The sequence below is a fragment of the Channa argus genome, chromosome 23, assembly GCF_033026475.1.
Source record: "Channa argus isolate prfri chromosome 23, Channa argus male v1.0, whole genome shotgun sequence".
Lineage (NCBI taxonomy): Eukaryota > Metazoa > Chordata > Actinopteri > Anabantiformes > Channidae > Channa > Channa argus.
Genome location: NC_090219.1, coordinates 10718234 through 10735630, shown reverse-complemented (window position 1 = coordinate 10735630; position 17397 = coordinate 10718234). Strand labels below are relative to the sequence as shown.

Genomic DNA, 17397 nt, shown 5'->3' with positions numbered 1-17397 from the left:
TCTTCAAATCATCATGAATGTGTAGTATGTGAATGTGCAGAGCTCAGTTCAAAGACCACAAGGTGAAACACGGCAAATAAAAACAAATATTACAAAATTACATCAAAGAAAAAATGAGCAAAAAGAGTAAAAAATGGATACAAAGACACAGAGGACCAGCAACAGACTACTATTTGAGGTAATCCACCTTTTGTTCCTTCTGCAGACTTTTACTATTTTAACTTAAGCAAAAAATGTGACTTCATTCCGCAAATTTCCAAATTGACCTCATTACCAGAAGGATGAATGTACAGAAGACTTTGCTGAGTCAGCTTCTCATTTCATTAATGCTATCAAATGGGAAATCTCTCGCTAGTTTGTGCAAAACTTGAATTATTAAATATAAGTGAGGCCGCATGAACTCAACAACCCTGAGAACAGGAAATCATCAGGGTGTCAGATCTGTCACGCGGCAACATACATCTACTCATTTTCTGCCCGAATAAATCCGCACTGGAGTTAACGAGCATCTTCATCTGGATGCATGTCTTAATTTGTATTCCCACTCTTTGCAGCAGCGAAGTGTCACTGCGCTGATTAAATGCCATTAAATTGGGACCCACCACTTAAAACCAACCCAAGCTGAGATTCCAGTGGTAAACCACATATATTTACAATCACAGGACAAAAGTCACAGTCAACCAGATCCCAGCGAGTCCCTCTGTTAAATGCATGCTGTACATGGATTTTCCCTTTTTAACTGTGTTTTCATACTCAGTAAATATGTCACCCAGCTAAACAGCGTTAGCAGAAATTTCCATCTGTAGACCGAAGCAGAACTTTGTATTTGTCATTTGTGCATAGCTGTGTTAGATTATGGCAGAGAATCTTATTATGGGAGAAACCCAGTAACACTACCTATAATTAAAATATTAACATCTTAGATCTTTTCTGTTACAAGCTTTAAACGGGAGCGAGCGTGTTTCCATGATATGAGGCTTTTAGTGGTAAGGAGCTAAACATAGAACAGTAGTGTCTTCATTTTTCATCAGTCGTGGACATTAGGGCTATGATCCCCTTCATGCTTGTAAGTGCTATGTGTTCCTAAACTTATGCAGGAAAGGCTCTAAGCCAACACTAATGCTTTAACTAAAGGGGCCAGATATGATTCTCTATTAGATTTGGACATGAGATATGACTGTGTGTGTGAGTGCAGTTTTCTTTCTTCTATATTGGGCTGCACCCTGCTGCCTCACAAGGTCCCCGGTTCGAATCCCAGCCGACCGTGACCTTCATGTGTGGACTTTGGATGTTCTCCATGTGCCTGTGTGGGTTAAGTGGTGACTCTAAATTGCCCGTAGGTGTAAATGTGAGTGTTCTGGTTTCCCGTCTTGGGAAGGTGGGATGTAGAGGTGATCTGAGAACCTTGTGAGAATTTGAATGAAGCAGTTGCCCCCCACCCCCACCCCCACCTTCTTTCAGTCTTTGTGTGAAGCTACAGTTGGTTAAACACATTCTGGTCCTGAGCCTTTGTAATCGACACAGAAATGAAGATGACATTAATCTTCCCATGTGGTTCAGGAGAAGACAGAGAGCAGGAGCTTTTACTAACATAGGCCTTCAGAGTGTGTACACGCTCGCATCCCTTACGTCAGATGTTTTTTCCTCTCCCCTGGATAATTAGTCAGCAGCGACTTTCTCAGATCTTCTTTCTAAACTAAACAGGTGCAATTTTCTCTAATTTGCTCCCTTAGCGCAACTTTTAATTTGGCATTTTCAAACCAAAAGCGCGCACGGTGTGTGTTTCCCTGCCAGAACAGGCCAAAGAGCAAAGCCCAGAACCTTTTGACAGGCGATGTGACTCTGCGTCGGCCGCGATGGACATTAGAGAGTAGTCTGCTGAGGAAGAGTGAGGAGCAGGGCTCAGCGGCAGCAGCTGAACTGCTGATGTTTAGTTTAGGAAAACACACATTTTTCATCCGGGGAAAGTTTGCTAAATAAATAAAGGCTGTTTCCATCAAAAGAGGGAAAAAACAACAAATGTTTCCGAACCTTTAAATTAGAACAATATTGGGGAAGCAAATTAAAAGGGGAAATAACAAGGTTTCAGATTGTCTTTGCATCCAATATTGTATCATCCTCACAAAGCTGCAAACGTATCAGCTTTTCTCAAAGTTTTGAATTGAATGTGTAAGAACTCGGCCTGGGCAGTCAGACACACCCCAGCATTCAGGGCGCTAACAGCAATGTTGAACTTGTTGCGTTACATCATTAAAATGCACAATGTCTCACACTAGAGTTGAACCCTGGTCTCCTGTGGAAAAGTTCTTGTTAAATGAGGCAAAGACATCAGTGGAGTTTCACTTACAGCAGAGAAGGCAACAAACTGCGTGTAGCTGGTTGAGGGGAAACGGAAAGTGATCAGACAGACATTTGTGGCAAAGCTGGGACAAAAGCAGGAAAGAGAAAAGGATCAAATTTTGTGACTGTTGTTTGTTTGATTGGTCTATGAATAGTGGCCTCCACCGATTCCCAGAGCCAGAGGTGGCGCCTTCCACTTACCACCATCCCAGGTCTTGTCTTCATATTTGCTGTCTTCCTTTTGCTGAATATAACAATAGAAACACACATACACTCTCACAGACATTCTCAACTCTACGTGCACTCTCCCACACACACACACACACACATTTGGGTCTGAGTGTGTGGAGGAAACCACATTCCACAGAGGGTGAGGTTAGTGGTGGGGTGTGTGTTTGGATTCCTCTGGCCTGGCATTGTGATCCTGACTGCAGATTTGTTTCCACCACCTCCATGGATGAAAGGCCCACCCTCAATGCACAGCACCCCCCCCACCCCCCCCCCCCCCACCCCCCCACCCCCCCACCCCCCCCCCCACACACACACACACACACACACACACACACACATTCTTACTTCCCTCCCTCACCCCTGCATGGAAACCTCAGGGTCCCTGGCTGTGGCGGCTGGAGCCTCCTCGCGAGCATATGGAGCATGTTATGGGAAAGCCTGTGTTCACGCAGCCCAAATCCTGCCGCTGCTTTAATGGCCTCTGCTATAAAGAGGCATCGAGTTGCCCAGGCAGGAAGCGAAGGTTCGGGATCAGCCTGTGTTCAACGGTTTCCGGAGAAAACTGGCTGGTTGTTATCTGTAAAACGTGCACGGCGCCTGCTCATGCAGGATGATGAGCGTGAAAAAGATTTTTTAATTATATCAGCGGAAACTGAAACCGATTTATGTGGTTTTGCATTGACTTTTTGGACTGTTGGTTCCCTCACGCTCCCATTTCCTTTAGTTTGAAACAAACCCTACAGGTAATTCTGCACCTTTTATCCCTACAGAACAATTTACATGTAGTTTAAACTCTGACATCACGTCAATGAAGTATCTTTTTTTAAATCTTTTTACGTTCAAGGTCGCCACAGCGGATCATTTGTCCGCACATTTTTAGGCCGGATGCCCTTTCTGACGCTACCCCTCTCCAAATCTCTTGGAACCGGCACTGCGCGGCTGGGGATGTTGGGGGTTCAGTGTCTTGCCCAGTGACACTTTGACATATGGTTGGGAAGATTGGGATGCAAACCTCTGACCCTATGGCGCTGCCACTTTGAATGTATATAAAAATCATCTTGCTGACATCCCGCAGATATATAAAGCATCACTAACAGATCTAGAATCACTAGTGGATCTAGAATTTGTCATTGGGGCGGCCTGACCTGAAAATCAGTGTCACTTTTGGAAAATAGACTGACAGTGTGTTAATATTTAATAGTAATAGTTAATAGTGTTTGGTGTCATAAATGTCACGTATGTAAGTTAAATACCATTTTAAATCATAATAAACAGTTGGGGGGAGGTAAGAATTATTTGCAGTGATAATCAGCCTGAAAAATTCTATTCTGACAAAAATATGAAACCAACTCCAACTACAAAAGACAATAATGATTTATTTCAGCTTTTGATTGGGTCACTACTCCTCCTGAACGTTTTACAGCAGGTACCTACCACCTCTTCACACTGGCAGGAGGTGGCACCTGGGGTGGCCAATCAGGTTAAGGCCACACCCCTCACCACAAAGGGTTTTGTAAACTCCTTTTACTTTTTGTTTGACTATTCAGACTATAGCAATTGTGACTCAGGACCTCTGCCACTGCAGCCCATCTCTCCCCCCTAGTTCCTGTCTCAATTTGGATCTGTCTAATAAAGGTAGCCCACCTGCAGTGCCCAAGTCCTGAAGTTGTTTGGTGACTAAAAAAAAGTACCAGAAGAAGAATGAGTGTAACTGTATTAACTGCTATTTTAGTCTTTATGAACTATAACCATAACTAGTTTTATCATCTTTATGAAACTCACCTTGCTGACTACCTCAGTAACATCCAAATCAATTCAATTCATCAAGTTGGCAACTAAACTTTAAACATCTACTTTTACCTGGAGAATAAACAAACCATCTCAGTGTGAAGTTCTGGTAGCCCAATCCTCTGGTTGTTGTTCTGCTTCACATTAACCTAAGGAGTCCCTCAGGGCTCCATGCTTGGTCCCTCATGGACCTGCACTGCAATTCAGTCTGCTGCCTCTTAAAGCAGTGTTATCTCCCAGCGTTCAGGTCCAATGTTTACAGTAACACTGAATTATCGTTTCCTGTTAAACACCATCACACTTGTTTTTTCTGGCTTCTCTGATGTTTTTATGATGTTTTTATCAGCCCATCATGCAAACGGAAATACAAAAGTCTGAAATCACAGCCTTCTGTGGCTCTGACCTTTGATCTCCATGAACTGAAGTGACTTTCTGCAGGTAATAACGCATTAAGGTCCAGTGATGAATGACTGTAGAAGCCAGCAGCCTCCTTTCTAACCTCTTCTGGGTTCTTTCACATGTGTCAGTGAATTCCACTGGCAGTGTGTTTTACCGTAGTGCTGCCAGTTTTCCCCAGCAGTCATGTTATTGTTTCTGATGCCATCTTTACCCACCAGCCTTACTCTGCATTTTATGGCCCTCACTGCGTTTCATAACTTGCACGCAGTTATTGTGTTGATGTAGGATCAGGATCTGAAAGTTTGCCTGGATTCAAAATCAACAGGCCGATGCTGAGCAGCTTGGACAAATCCTATGACACAGACACACTGTCTTCAGGACTTACTTGTTTGCTTCCTCTATGTGCTGATGTGCCTCTTTAATCCAACGAGCCACACTGTCACAAAATCATCCAAATTAATTTGACCATGACCCACATACCTGATCTAATTTGAATGTGTGCAGGTATCACACATGCACCTCGTAGAAATATGCACCACAATTTATCTTATAGATGCTGTCCACACCTCTGGTGAAGTCCTTGCATTAGTGCAGAGATATTTTCTTTTAAATGTTTTAGAACGAGCGGAGAATTTCAATTATTTCCTCTTGATTAGGTCAATTAAGCTTTGCTTCTTTGGTCTTTAATTGGATAATGACCTGAAGGCCTGTGCAGGGCAGGGATGAGAGATTTGTGATGTCACTATGCTGGAATTTCAATGTGTTGAAAAATATTGATATTCCAAACTCTTTTCAATATATCGGGCAAAATTAACACAATATTGGGGCTAAAATGTGGGATTTTAAACACAAATTGTAATAAAATAAGTTGCCTATTGTAGTATTAATATTCATGGTTTATAGTACATCGTGGCAGCAATGGCTATTGACTGTGTGCTGTTTTAAACGGATTAGCTCACAGGTGGCGCCTGCACACCTGAATTGTTAGAGTTTTATTGCCCTTGTTGTGAGCACAGCTTGAAACATGATTTCTGTCTTTGGACAGTAAAAATGAAAATGGTGAGTAAACAATGTAGCTGCTAACTTTGTGCCTATTAAGTAAAATCTTGGGCTGCATGTGATTCTAATCCACATATTTAGGACGTTATGATCAGTTTCACATTTAAAGGACCTGCTGATACTGACAAGAACCTAAAACCGAATGTTTTCGTCTAACAGCTGTTGGATCTTTTCCTTCTCCTACACACAATATATTTTTTAAAGAGGAAATTGTGTGTTTTCTTTTTTGCTTACGGAGAGATAGAAGTTGAGCTAGTTTTTTTTTTCACATTTACATTTTGTAGTTTTGGAGGTGAGACATTTAATCCATGTAGATCATCAGTCGTCAGTGTTTAGACCTTGTTAATTCTTTGTGTATAAAGGCCATAAATGTTTAGCTGCTTTCCTTCCTATCCTGTAATCAGCTGATAAACAGCCAACCAGAGATGCAACCTGAAGCCATAGGTCAGACTCCGACTCTGTTCGTGTACACAGCAGTTCGCTTTAAGGCTTTATGTCAATTTATTGAATTAAACCACTACTGAAAAGACAGAGTAGACAAGTCAGAAAGTGTTAGGAGGTTATTTTTAATAGGACACAATGTCTGTCAGTGTGAGGGTCCTTCTAAAAAGGCCCAGTCTCACTATTTTGCCTTCACTGACAGGCTGTCACTCCGAAACACTAAAGTCAGAATGAGTCGCTGCCGGCTTCACTTCAACATCCAGAGTGACTGCGGACACTGATGTAAAGCTGATTATGGTTATTAGTTAAAGTACAGGGGATAAGTGAAGTCTCAGGTTTAGAAAATTACAGGTGTTTGGTTTCTGTATATTCAAGACATATTGAGCGATGAACCTCAGGCGTTTACGAAGTGGATATGGTGTTTTTCTTTCTTGAAATATGAAAGCTGACTTCAAAATGTCAAACTATTTTTCTAATCTGATCTTCATTGACTATATCATTTTCTCAGTTTCTCGCACATTATGAGATCTGTGTTTAAACGATGAAGACGCCTTAAATGCAAAGTTGGAGGAGTGCGAACGGCAGATGCTGAGCGTGTTTACTTCCGCGGCCGTCAGTCATCATAATCCGATAATAGCACCAACAGAAACTCTGTCAGAAGTGTTCAGCCGAGTCAGCTTCAGCCATGGCAGAGACGCGTTTACTCTAAAAAGAACTTTGAAGGCCGTGAAATCTGGTTTGGACAGGATAGAGGACGAGTCCTACTGGATGTGCTCCTCTGACTTCACACAGCATCCCTACAAGTAAATACACTTGCTCAGACATTTATATCAGGGTGTCAGAGTTACTTTAAAAGTCCACATTTATGAATTGGTAATCTTGAAAAATCCACTTTAAGAGTTTGTCCATCTCCCTTTCACGGGTGGTGGTTTAGAGACGTTCCTCAGACTAATACTTGATGGCCTGTCTGGTTTTTGTCTCTGCACTGAAAGCTTGATGTACAAATGCCCTGAAGCTGTGCTCACTTTTTGCAGAATGTGTAGTGAGTCCAGTCTTTGCAAATCATGCTACAGTGTCACGACTGGCCCCTTTAAAACTTTCAGTAGCCTCCTCTTTGCCTGAAATAGCAATTTCCCCCCTGACACTTTCACTTAGTTCCGATGCCATGTTTCCCAACATCACGGTGACACACTCGAGACGCAGCCAATGTTATAACGGGTGAACAGTAACTGCAGGTTGATTTGCTGGAACAAGCCCCAAACCCACCTGAGAGTCATCTGAAAGTGAAGGAGATCTGACCATTTGTGCACAGGAGGTAACGTTTCATTTCTAAATTCTAGAAATATGGCAGAATCTTAAATATTTCTTCTTCATTTTACATTTCAGGTTTACATGAAAATACCACAAATTGTTTAATGCGATCTCAAACCACATGCACTTTAAAAAAAACTGTATATGTTTAACAAATCCATGTGTATTTATTCATATACATCTTCAGACCGTTTCTATAGTAATGAACTGAAACCTAAACCTGAAAACTGAAGGTCAGTGGACGATGCTGAAAGACATTTAGGAGGGAGGAGAGGAAATGAATGTTCCTCCTGAGTGGACCTGGCAGTTTCCACTCCTGGTACCTTGTTCCATGGTCCTTTAGTTCTTTAGCCTCAGACGAGCTAAGAACCACTATAAGCTGCTTAAATGTGTTTTTGCTGGACAAGCTGTGGTATTTTTTAAGCACAGGAAATATTCAGAGTCTGTGTGTTTTCTTTCTGTGCCTGGAAACTCAGTTTTATTTCCAATACGTGTTTAATGAACAGGTTGATCATTGATGGATTACTGAGCCAGTCCACCAGGGGTAGGCCCAGGACCCCCGAGAGGTCAGGGGGACCCATGAGCCAGAGCCTCTTAGGTTGCTTGAAAGAGCTCAGTGTAAAGATGGAATAAGGAGATGTCACGAAATCACCCAAAGAAACGTCCAAAAGTTAGATGTAAAATCACTAAAAAGAGGCAGAAAAGTTCCAACTAGAAAATTAACAGACTCAACATGATGCATGAACTATAATGCAGAACGTGAGCTAAGGTAAAAACAGCTCTTCGCAGTTTTCCACATCTGAATCATAAATGCCTCCATGTTAAAGCAAACAGTGAAGAGTACAAGTGACTTTCATGCAACAGAAAAACATCAGTCCGTTCAAACAAATGTGTGAAGTCATGGAAAAGTCAAACTGGTAAAAACATTCTGCAGCAGCAGCAGTATTAGTGATTTAACTCCAAAACTTCTGCCGAAGGCAAAAACCTGCATTTATAATCAGCTTACTTTAATACTTTGTTTAATCCACACTTTACTGCATTTTCAGAGTTTTTCTTTACAAATCATCGTGGAGCGTCTGCTCCCTCCTCTCATCGCCCGAACCACCGTTTGACACTCAGCTGTGCCTCCCTTTCCCGTGGGACGAACGGGGCCTATTGTTAACTTGTTTGGTCATGTGACCGCGTCCCACCGCAGCTCGCTGGTTGACTCAGCAGCCTGATGTGTGTCAGTGCTGGCTGTGATGTCAGCCTCATTACAGTCACTACAACGAATTAAACGAATGACTGAGGCTGTGATACAGGGCGAATTAACGGGTTTGCTTATTGCTTTTGAGCGAAGCTGACTTAGAACAATCCGGTGCAGTAGCAACAAATGAGGCACTGACACTGCTAAACCCAGTGGCAGGGAGCAAATCACAAAAAGCATTTTTTCTTTTGTAAAAATCTTTGTAATGTCCATCTGTACGTAAAGAACTTAAAGGTTTCTTCCTGTTTTCACTAACTACAGAAAAAGGACCATCACTCAGCTCAACAGAATTTCCTCTTGTCCCGTCTACAGTATCAGACACTTAATAATCAGACAGAGTCCAAGAAACATGATGATGCACAGACAGGAGAAATGAAGGGACAGGAGAAGCAGCATATCTCCCAGCAGGCTCTTCTCATGTGGGGGAGGCATGGGGATGGCAGGCTGACATGGGGGAGGGGGAGGAGGCGGAGCCTGGGGCACCTCGCAGTAAACACCTGTCCAGCCCTGGTAACACTGGCAGGTGAACTTTTGCTTCATGTCCAGGATGTCGTGGTTGTTGAGGTGACCAGTGATGTGGAAGCGGGGGCCCCTGGGCGCCGGGTTGCGGCGGATGTGAAAGACTCGCGGGTTCAAGTGCAAGTAAGCACCTGAGTCCAAGCTCTTGCGGACGCACCTGCCGTTCTTCTTGCACAGTGCTTTGCTGCACAGCTTGGCAGCAGAGGTGACGTTGATAATGTAGTGTCCCAGCTGACCGTCAATGTACTTCTTCACTGTTAGACAGTTCCTCTGGAGGAGAGGGAAAAACATCGTGTCATATGTCTGTAAAATTTACGAATCATAATTTTTTCTGCATGCAATACATGATTTTATACTAATGGGACATAATGAGGCCAAAAATCGAAATGCTGAAACTTACAGCTAAAAGTAAATGTTTTCACGATGCCAAATATGACCAAAAAAAATTTTCAACTCAAGTGTAAATGAGCTCATTTTAGACATTTCACTTTTTTATTGATGATTTCTGCTGTGAAAATGTTTGTGGTTTACAATCTACAGTCACCACCAGAGATCCTGAACACTTTCACATACAAATGACATTCTTCTTCTATTCTTTTAGAGCTTGGTCAGAGAATAAAACTAACTTTGGAAACACTGACTTGTTAAAGAAACGTACGCTCGTATTTATTCATGCTTTGTCAAAATGACAAAGGTTTGTTGATGTCATTTGAATTTATTGCCTCTCAGTGCTTTATGCCTTCTTTCATATGAAGTTCACCATGATGTTGGGGCTCTGCTGTAACCGGAGCTTTAGGTGCACGTTGTTGACGTAATTGTATTTTTCTTTGTGCTTGTCGTTACCTGCGATCGAGCGTACTCTGAGGATCCCCAGAGGACAACACCTGACACTCCCAGTGCCGCACTCTCCCCAATGGTGTGAACCAGGTCACTCTGAAATAGAACGAGGGGCATTTTTAGCCTGTAAACACATAAGTTCTTACTATAACAGTGATTTCTACTGCCTTGTTACATAACCCCCAGTGTAAATGCTTTATTCATTTTAATTCACTTCCTCACAATTAGGGCTGTGCGATTTGACCAAAAACTCATACCCCAATAAGATTTTCTAAGCATATTTTCTGTCTTACTATGACAAAACATGTTCACTGTGCATCTCCCAATGTTCTCAAAGCCATAAACTCATTAAGGAGTCTCTAACTTTAAGAAAAAATAATTTACTACAAGGCCATTTTAATACAGAAACCTAGTTAAATCACAATACTCACGCTCAAACACAGCCAACACGGCAAACCAAGCAACCATCACAGCAGACGCATCCGATCAAATTCGGTGCTCTTGGAATCCATCAAAGACTGAAAACATACCTCTGAAAGAACCACAAAAGTATAGGCATAGAAGGGTCTCGAGTAGACGAATACAGGCAATGTGTAGTCTGTCCGAGCGATGGACGCAATCCTCATGGCTTCCTTGACTCGGTAATGGACGAACTTGACAGTGTTGGGGGAGGACTTAAGCTCGTAGTCCAGGTAAATGGATGGGTAAAGGGCTGTGCTTTCCTTCCAGAGCCACATCAGATGGTCATTGCGTAGGTGCTCCACGTTGGGGCATTCACCTGTGTATCGTTGCGGGTGCTGCTTGTACCCGTAGTTGTAGCAATCTGGGAACAGGTAAAAACCCCACAGCCCATCTGGCCTGCGCCCTTCAGCCAGGGCCAAGGTAAAGTTCATGAAGCCCTGCCCAGCCCTCTCAAAACGTTCCTTTGCTTCCTTCTCCACCTTGCTCTCTGGCCAGTTTGGGTGTAGTTTCCGAATTTGTTCCTTGGACTTGCTGCGGTAGATGTCTTTAGCACCCCAATTTCTGACCCATTGAGGCCTCCAGTTTTCCCAGTCAATGACACCAAGACCTCGAAAGTCCTTGTGGGGAATCAGCTTGTCGATGTCTGCCCGAGCCTTGCTGAGGTGTTTGGAGATGCTCTGGTTTTGTGGAAGCCCACCATTAATAGGGACCCCAGAGTTGGAGTAGTAAGGGTAGTATCCCAGGTGGCTGTGGTAGAATATTGTGACGTTTGGTCCACTGAGGGTTTCATTAAGGTTTGCTATGATGTCAAAAACACTGAGGTCCAGGTCCACCTTGAATCTAAGGCGGCACGACTCTGTAGGAGCGTTCCAGACAACAACAAAAGGTCGATGTGGGATCAGAGGTGCCCGGGCAGGCTTCATCTGGTCGCCCCTAACTCGGAGCTTAACTCCTTGGACCACCCACAAGACCAGCACCAGCATGTGGAGCCCCATCAACGCCATGGCCCCCGATTCCTCATGGAGCAATTAGTTGTCCTACACAAGCAGAGGAAAGAAATTGCGTGTTGGGAGAGAAAATAAATATATTATGAGCTTCAGTGAGCAGAGATAATCAGGCAAACCAATGGGAGGATACATGAGTGATGAGCAGTGAAGAGAATGCTCCAAATTCCTCAACACAACACAAAGCTCATCTGTTCACCAGCACAGCAGGGTTACAGGGATACAAAAAGAGTTACTATATTGAAAGTGAAAGTAAGTGACGTGTGAAATGTGTTCATTTGCAAAGTATTTGAAAATGTATTAATAAAAAAAAGGAAATATACCAGAAATGTTCAACTGAGGTGAACATTTTGCCTTAACAATAAAAGAGAAATGTGTGCAGTGGAAACCATGCTAATTCAAGTCCACTTTAGTTCTGTGTGCAGGAAAGAGACCCCAACCCTCAGTACACACATAAACATGTTTATTCTCTTTGTAGCCTGGCTTTTTATTTTCTTTTAAAATTGTTCCCTTCAGTCCTTATGCAAGAGCCCCCTCAATCCATCCCCATCTAATTGCTGTTGGCGCCTCACATGCAAGTAATTCATGTTTTAGTTTTTCCAAAGTCAGGGGAGAGACACTGTGACCCGGGTCTTGGGAAACGTGACCACTGAGGTTTTCTCCAAGGATGCCATGGAAAATATCCTATCATTCTTTTTGCAGGATTGTAACCAGAGGAAGTGAGCAAAAAAACAAAAACCCATCAGTGGGCTGAGGCTTCTTCGATCATTTCAACTTTTCATTCATCTGGTGAGACGCTGGCCAGGAGCTCTAATGTCTCTAACTGCACTGGAACTTTATGGTCGCTGTAGTCCTGGATGTGGATCAGTGAGCTTAGGGAGAACATGGCGGAAGAGGGAGGGTTCTGGTATAGCCACAAATTAATTGTTGAAACGGTTCCTTCATCAGAAAGCTTCTTTTTGTCCGGCTCAGCTTAAGAAGGCTTTTCTCTGGGCTGTGTGTCTCACACCAGCTTCATAATTCTCAGAGCTCGATGGTTTCTCTGCTGATGCTGATCCAAGACAAACTGAGTGTGGTGAAGCCACTCAGGCTCGCCTCCAAACCACCGAAACGCCCGGGGCCTCTGGAACGGTCAGGAGTCCAGACCACAAGAAAGACCCCCCAAAAACCGACTCCAAACTGACATAGAACTGACAGTGTCATGTTTCATCTCAGACAGACACAATGAAATCATAGAAAAAAACTGAACTCAACTAATTGGATCCAGATGAGGACAGGGGGTAAAGTGTCAGCATGGTTTGGCTGAATGGATGGCAGCGTCAGTCTTGTGTTGGTCAAGTACTTGAGACTGAAATGTCACAACAAATGTAACTAAGGCTTGACATTAATTTTTAAGAGGAATAGTCCAGTATTTACTCTTTATCTTTAGGTTCATCATCAAGGTTCAGGTAAATATCTTCTTATGCACTTAAATCTATTTAAAAAAAAAAAACAACTCCCTTTCTGCTCTTTCTCGCACTGAACTATGAACACTTTTCTGATAGGACCTTGCTTTGATGTTTTCTCCTTGACTTAGATTTTCGCTGCCTTGTGCCTCACTTGTAAGTCGCTTTGGATAAAAGCGTCGGTTAAATGACTAAATGTAAATGTAAATATTAACCATCCTAGCATTTTCTGGTTTTCTTTGTCTATACTGAGCCGTTCAGTCTAGACAAGAAGTCAGAATAATCACATTTAACGGTCCATGTAAAAACCAGAAAAAATAAAGACAGATTTGTTTTCGTATTTCAGTGTTGATCTAGATTTTCAAATATTCTTCTTTTAAGAGAAAATGGCATTTACTACGAGAACTGGTGCTGTCGCTTTCTCCAAATCCAGTAAAGACCAGGACAGAGCTATTTCTTACCAAATGACAACTAATTCCATCTTATATTGTAATTCTATTTATATCAGTGCAAAGTTCCAGTACTTCTTCTACTGGGGCTTAGACTTTTTTATTTCTACACCACTGAAGTCATACTGCAGCAGCACAGTAAAGGCCTACAGCAGTATTTGCACTGCAGGGCATTGAACCAACCATTGAACATGGATCACTAATCATGATCAAATGTATCTGTGCCTGTTTTTGCTGGAGTTTCTCTCTTGTTGTTTGCTGGGGGGGGAGGATCAGCCTGACCGGGTGTGTTTGATTCATGACCAGCTGCTACACAGTGATCTGGAAAATATGAAGCCAGCCTTGAATTGCAGTTAACGATCCAGTGTTAATGTCCAACAAGCAGACAGAGTGACTGTAATTATCAACACCACACATCATAGAGTGTGTCTACATGTGTTTATGCCATTGTGGGGATAAATTATAGTTTCATAGCATCGCTGTGAGGACATTTTGGCTCAAAACTGTGAAGGGCTGTTTTAAGGTTAAGGACTGGGCTTTAGAGTTAAAGTTAGAATGAGATTTAGTTCAGGGTGTGGGTTTGTGTTAGTTATTCAGCTATGATGGTTACGATTAAGGTAATAGCACTAAGTATTCTCACATTCTGTGCATGTGGAGGGGGGTTAAAACCTCAGAAAGTCTTAGTCAGGCTGTTAATTTGACTCCCAGAATGTCGTATGAGAGCAGTGGTGAAGGAAGCATTAAGATACTTTCTACAAGTTAAAGTACTACTTTATTTTATTTTTCATTTATTTCACTTTTTTGTCCTTTCGGCTTATCCCGTGAGTTCAGGGTCACAACAGCGGCCCTTCCTGACACAACCCTCCCCAACTTCTACCGTGGACAACTGCCTTTTCCAACCGAGCTACAGCTGCCCCTCACAAGTTAAAGTACTACGATTACAGTAAATATACTCCATTGCAACTAATGGAGACATTTTAATTATTAGATAATTGGCCTGTTATTACTCATGTATTCATTTGTCTAAGACTTCAAGTTGTTTGTTATTTTATTAATATATTATTATTATTATTATTATTATTATTATTATTATTATTATTATTATTATTATTATTATTTTAGTGTCTGTATTACCTGTTGGATTGTTCAGTTTGTAAAAATAAATGTTTCCAAACCTAAAAATATTTTAAAACTTAAAATATATTAGAATGATAATCAGGAAATCCTTATGTGAGAAACTACAACCAGGTTATTGTTGTGAAGATGTGCTTAAACCATTGTCAAAATAATTATAATGATAAGTTATTATATGACTAATCATTGCTTAATTTATATATTTATATTGGTTCCTATAATTATATATACATTCTTATAACAAACCATAGTTTTTTAGAAGTGTGTTTTGTAGATTAAAGCTGTTGTAAAGCATGTATTCATCAGAAAGTAAAATATTTCTTTAACTCTTTCATTGGTGATGTAGAAATCTAAAGTACCATGAAAAGGAAAAGTACCAATGCTGGAATTTTAAATAAAGTACTTGAGTATACCGTTCACGGCTGAATGAAGTACTGAAAAACTGTACTTAAGTAAAAGCAGAAACGTACTTTTGTAAATTTTGTTTGTGTAAGTAACCACTGACATTTCCACTAAAAGTAAAAGTAAGTACAAGATATATATTTTACTAAAGTATTAAAAGTATAAGTACTACACTGTTTTTATTCTCCGTCTCTTTCTGTGGATCTGTGATGCTTTATGTATTTTTCTTTTTTTGATGGGGGCATTAACTAATTTATGGTAATAGACATACATGATGGGTTGAAGCTGTTTTAACGATGATCTGATGCTTTTTTCAGTTTTAATTCTAAACTACTCATGTTGTAACATCGCATATAGATGGTAACAGTCTCACAGCTCTGTCATTTTAAGACTAACACACTGATACATCCACTGATAAAATGCCAAGAATTGATTGACTTTGAGACAATGTTGCCATTTAAAGGCTCATTTTCAAATGAATTCAGTAGTTTATTTCTACGAATAGATCATCAGTCCGGGGGGGTTTTGCTCCTGCACAGTGAATGCAGATCTCTGTAGACGGTGTAGACAAACTCAGCACAACAGGCCAAAGAGTAAAATTACTGAGTATCGGCTCACTAATATGTTAATATGCTAATATGTCAAATCAGTCTTTTAATTAAGGCTCCAGACGCAGGGCCTGACATGACACCTGCACCTGGTTTAACAAAGTGAGTTATTTGTCACTTTCGACTCATTTTCATAAAAAAAAAAACAAAGTGGTTACTTATGAAATGTGTAAAGTAACAAGATTGTAACATGTAACAAAACAATATTAGAAATGTAGTGGAGTAGAAAGAACAGATATTTGCTCTTAGATTTAGTGGAGTAAAAGTCAAAGTAGCCATCATTAAATCTACTGAAGTAAAGAACACATACGTGAAAAATGTACTTCAGTACGATACACCAAAATACGTTTTTACACACATCCGTCGACCAATCTGGAAGAGTGAATCTTGAATATGTCTACATGTGGTTTTCAGACTGTGGTCTCTCTGCTGTATTTCCCAGATGTGATTTTATGTTTTTTATTTTTTATTAACACCAGCACTCAGACACTTCACTGCTGCAACGACAAGAAGCTGCAATTAGCATTTTTCTTTCACTGTTTAGTCATCAAACCCGTCTGTCCACCCATCTGTTCTTCTATTTTTCATCCCTTTCGGAACAAGTTTTGTTACAAATCAGAGAGAGAGAAGTTCTGCTGAACCTCACCGTTGGAATATTAATCAAACTCGGACGTCACGTGTCAGGCAAAACCCATATTTCAGTATATTTAAAATCCCAAAAATATCCGGCTTGAATGCAATTTTTTTTTAAGTCATCAACATGACGAGAACTTTAAGGACTAATGGTCAGTTTTAAACAAGCTTCCCCCTAATTGACAGCTGTCTCAAGTCTATCAAACTAGAAATAAAGGGCAAATTAATATTCCAGCTGCAGGCTTTAAATCGACCCCCTCAGAAATAACAAACCAGCCAATTCAAGCATTGTCATGTCATTGAATAGCAACTTATCAGCGCATGCCTATAGTTTGAAAGGTCACTAATTACCTTCTGCTGTAGCTTTTATTAGAGAGACGTGTGGGAAATGGCGACATCTACCAGCTATAGTAAATAAATTTGCATTGGTGACTCAATTCATAGACAACAGATTCGTTGTAGGTGACAGGGACATCAATTTGTGTCCTGTTTAATATTGTCACTCCACCGTTCTGGCTTAAAATCACAATTAAAATGTTTCAACCCAAACATAACAAAACTTACATCTCAACAAACATCATTACAATCTTCAAATGAGAGATTGTTACATAGAACTGTCAAGAAATAATAAAAAACAAACTAAGGAAAGACGAGCACAGGTATTTGTTTGGGTAACTGAGTTGCATACTGAATGTAAAGACCTGCAAACAGGGACTAAAAGCGACCTGTAGTTTCCATGAAGTAATGTTTTATAATAAATATAACATACCGTCCGGTCTCTGCTGACTGTGCTGCGGATCAAGGCCTCCTTGATCAGATCCACCATTAGAAGCGGTTCATCTGAAAAGCTGCTGAATTGTCTTTATCCTCCCCTCTCTGGGGTCCCCTGCATAATATTAGAGGCCAGAAATGCCCCACTATTGTTGGTCTGGCCCCTCCTCATCTGTGCTCAGCAGGACTGGACCAAACACAGGATTTCGTTTGCCTTTGTTTACTGTTAACCTAAAATTTGACAAATCCAAATAATTAACAGGTGTTAGTTTTAATATTGTTGAAGGGCTCAACACACAGGACGCTAAAGTCCTAATT

The 17397-nt window shown here is 41.2% G+C and overlaps 1 protein-coding gene across 1 annotated transcript; it reads right to left on the bottom strand.

Moving 5' to 3' along the window:
- Window positions 1–6860: 6860 nt before the first annotated feature.
- Window positions 6861–17180, bottom strand: hyal6 (hyaluronoglucosaminidase 6). Its single transcript, XM_067493915.1, has 4 exons — window positions 17078–17180; window positions 10702–11670; window positions 10178–10267; window positions 6861–9604 (listed from the first exon to the last, which is right to left on the bottom strand). The coding sequence occupies exons 2-4, from the start codon at window positions 11635–11637 to the stop codon at window positions 9122–9124; spliced, it is 1509 nt and encodes a 502-aa protein (XP_067350016.1). The 5' UTR covers window positions 11638–11670; window positions 17078–17180; the 3' UTR covers window positions 6861–9121.
- Window positions 17181–17397: the final 217 nt, after the last annotated feature.

Excerpts from the sequence above, each read along its gene's own strand:
- hyal6 (XM_067493915.1), bottom strand. The coding sequence starts at position 11,637 with ATGGCGTTGATGGGGCTCCACATGCTGGTGCTGGTCTTGTGGGTGGTC. Across the intron at positions 10,268-10,701 it reads CTTTTGTGGTTCTTTCAGAG|AGTGACCTGGTTCACACCAT; the intron begins GTATGTTTTCAG and ends GTTCTATTTCAG. Across the intron at positions 9,605-10,177 it reads CAGAGTACGCTCGATCGCAG|AGGAACTGTCTAACAGTGAA; the intron begins GTAACGACAAGC and ends CCTCTCCTCCAG.